Source organism: Cyphomyrmex costatus, unplaced genomic scaffold (genome assembly GCF_001594065.2).
Source record: "Cyphomyrmex costatus isolate MS0001 unplaced genomic scaffold, Ccosl1.0 scaffold303, whole genome shotgun sequence".
Classification (NCBI taxonomy): Eukaryota; Metazoa; Arthropoda; class Insecta; order Hymenoptera; family Formicidae; genus Cyphomyrmex; species Cyphomyrmex costatus.
Window position 1 is genome coordinate 35,109 of NW_017277158.1, and position 649 is coordinate 35,757.

Below are 649 nucleotides of genomic sequence, written 5' to 3' on the forward strand. Positions count from 1 at the left end.
GAATAAAGGAGAGAATCGCTTGAGGCGTTAGACGCTGAAGCAATTCGGGAAATAACGAGTAAGGAAAGTAAATCGCTTGAGGCGTCAGACACTAAGCACTTCAGAAAAGAAAAAAAAGAATCGCTTGAGGCGTTAGACGCTAAGCAATTCGGGAAATAAAGAGTAAGGAAAGTAAATCGCTTGAGGCGTTAGACGCTAAGCAATTCGGAAACTAAAAGAAAAGAGAGAATCGCTTGAGGCGTTAGACGCTAAGCAATTCAGAAAATAAGGGAAAAGAGAAAATCATGCATGAAGAAGAAAGAAGAAGAAGAGAGAGAGAGATAGTAGATGGTCAAATAATAATATAATTGAACAAAAAAAATTGACTTCTTACTTTTGGGATGAATGAGGTGTTGATAGATTGGTGGCGGAGTTCCTGAAGATCGGGGCCTGTGATGGAGCAAGGTCCTGAACTGGTCGAATGTAGTCGCTGCCCTTTTCACGGGAACTCCGAAATTTTATATGTGTCACACGCGAATTACTGGGTGTGAAAGCTCTATTGAGACTGGTTTTAAATGTAATATCGGAACTGTCAAGGATCTGACCCGCACTATTAGAACTAAGGAAGTGAAGTTTCGTAGTCTCGCGGCTTCATATTTATTCTTGCGGA

The 649-nt window shown here is 41.0% G+C and overlaps 1 protein-coding gene across 1 annotated transcript in view; it reads left to right on the plus strand.

The window, feature by feature from the left end:
• The window catches only part of LOC108775675 (uncharacterized), a 6,388-nt gene extending 6,229 nt beyond the window's left edge, over window positions 1-159 (plus strand). Inside the window, exon 5 of the mRNA XM_018542106.1 lies at window positions 9-159. Coding sequence (XP_018397608.1) covers window positions 9-159 — 151 coding nt within the window. The remainder of the gene's footprint in view (window positions 1-8) is intronic.
• The last annotated feature ends 490 nt before the right edge of the window (window positions 160-649 follow it).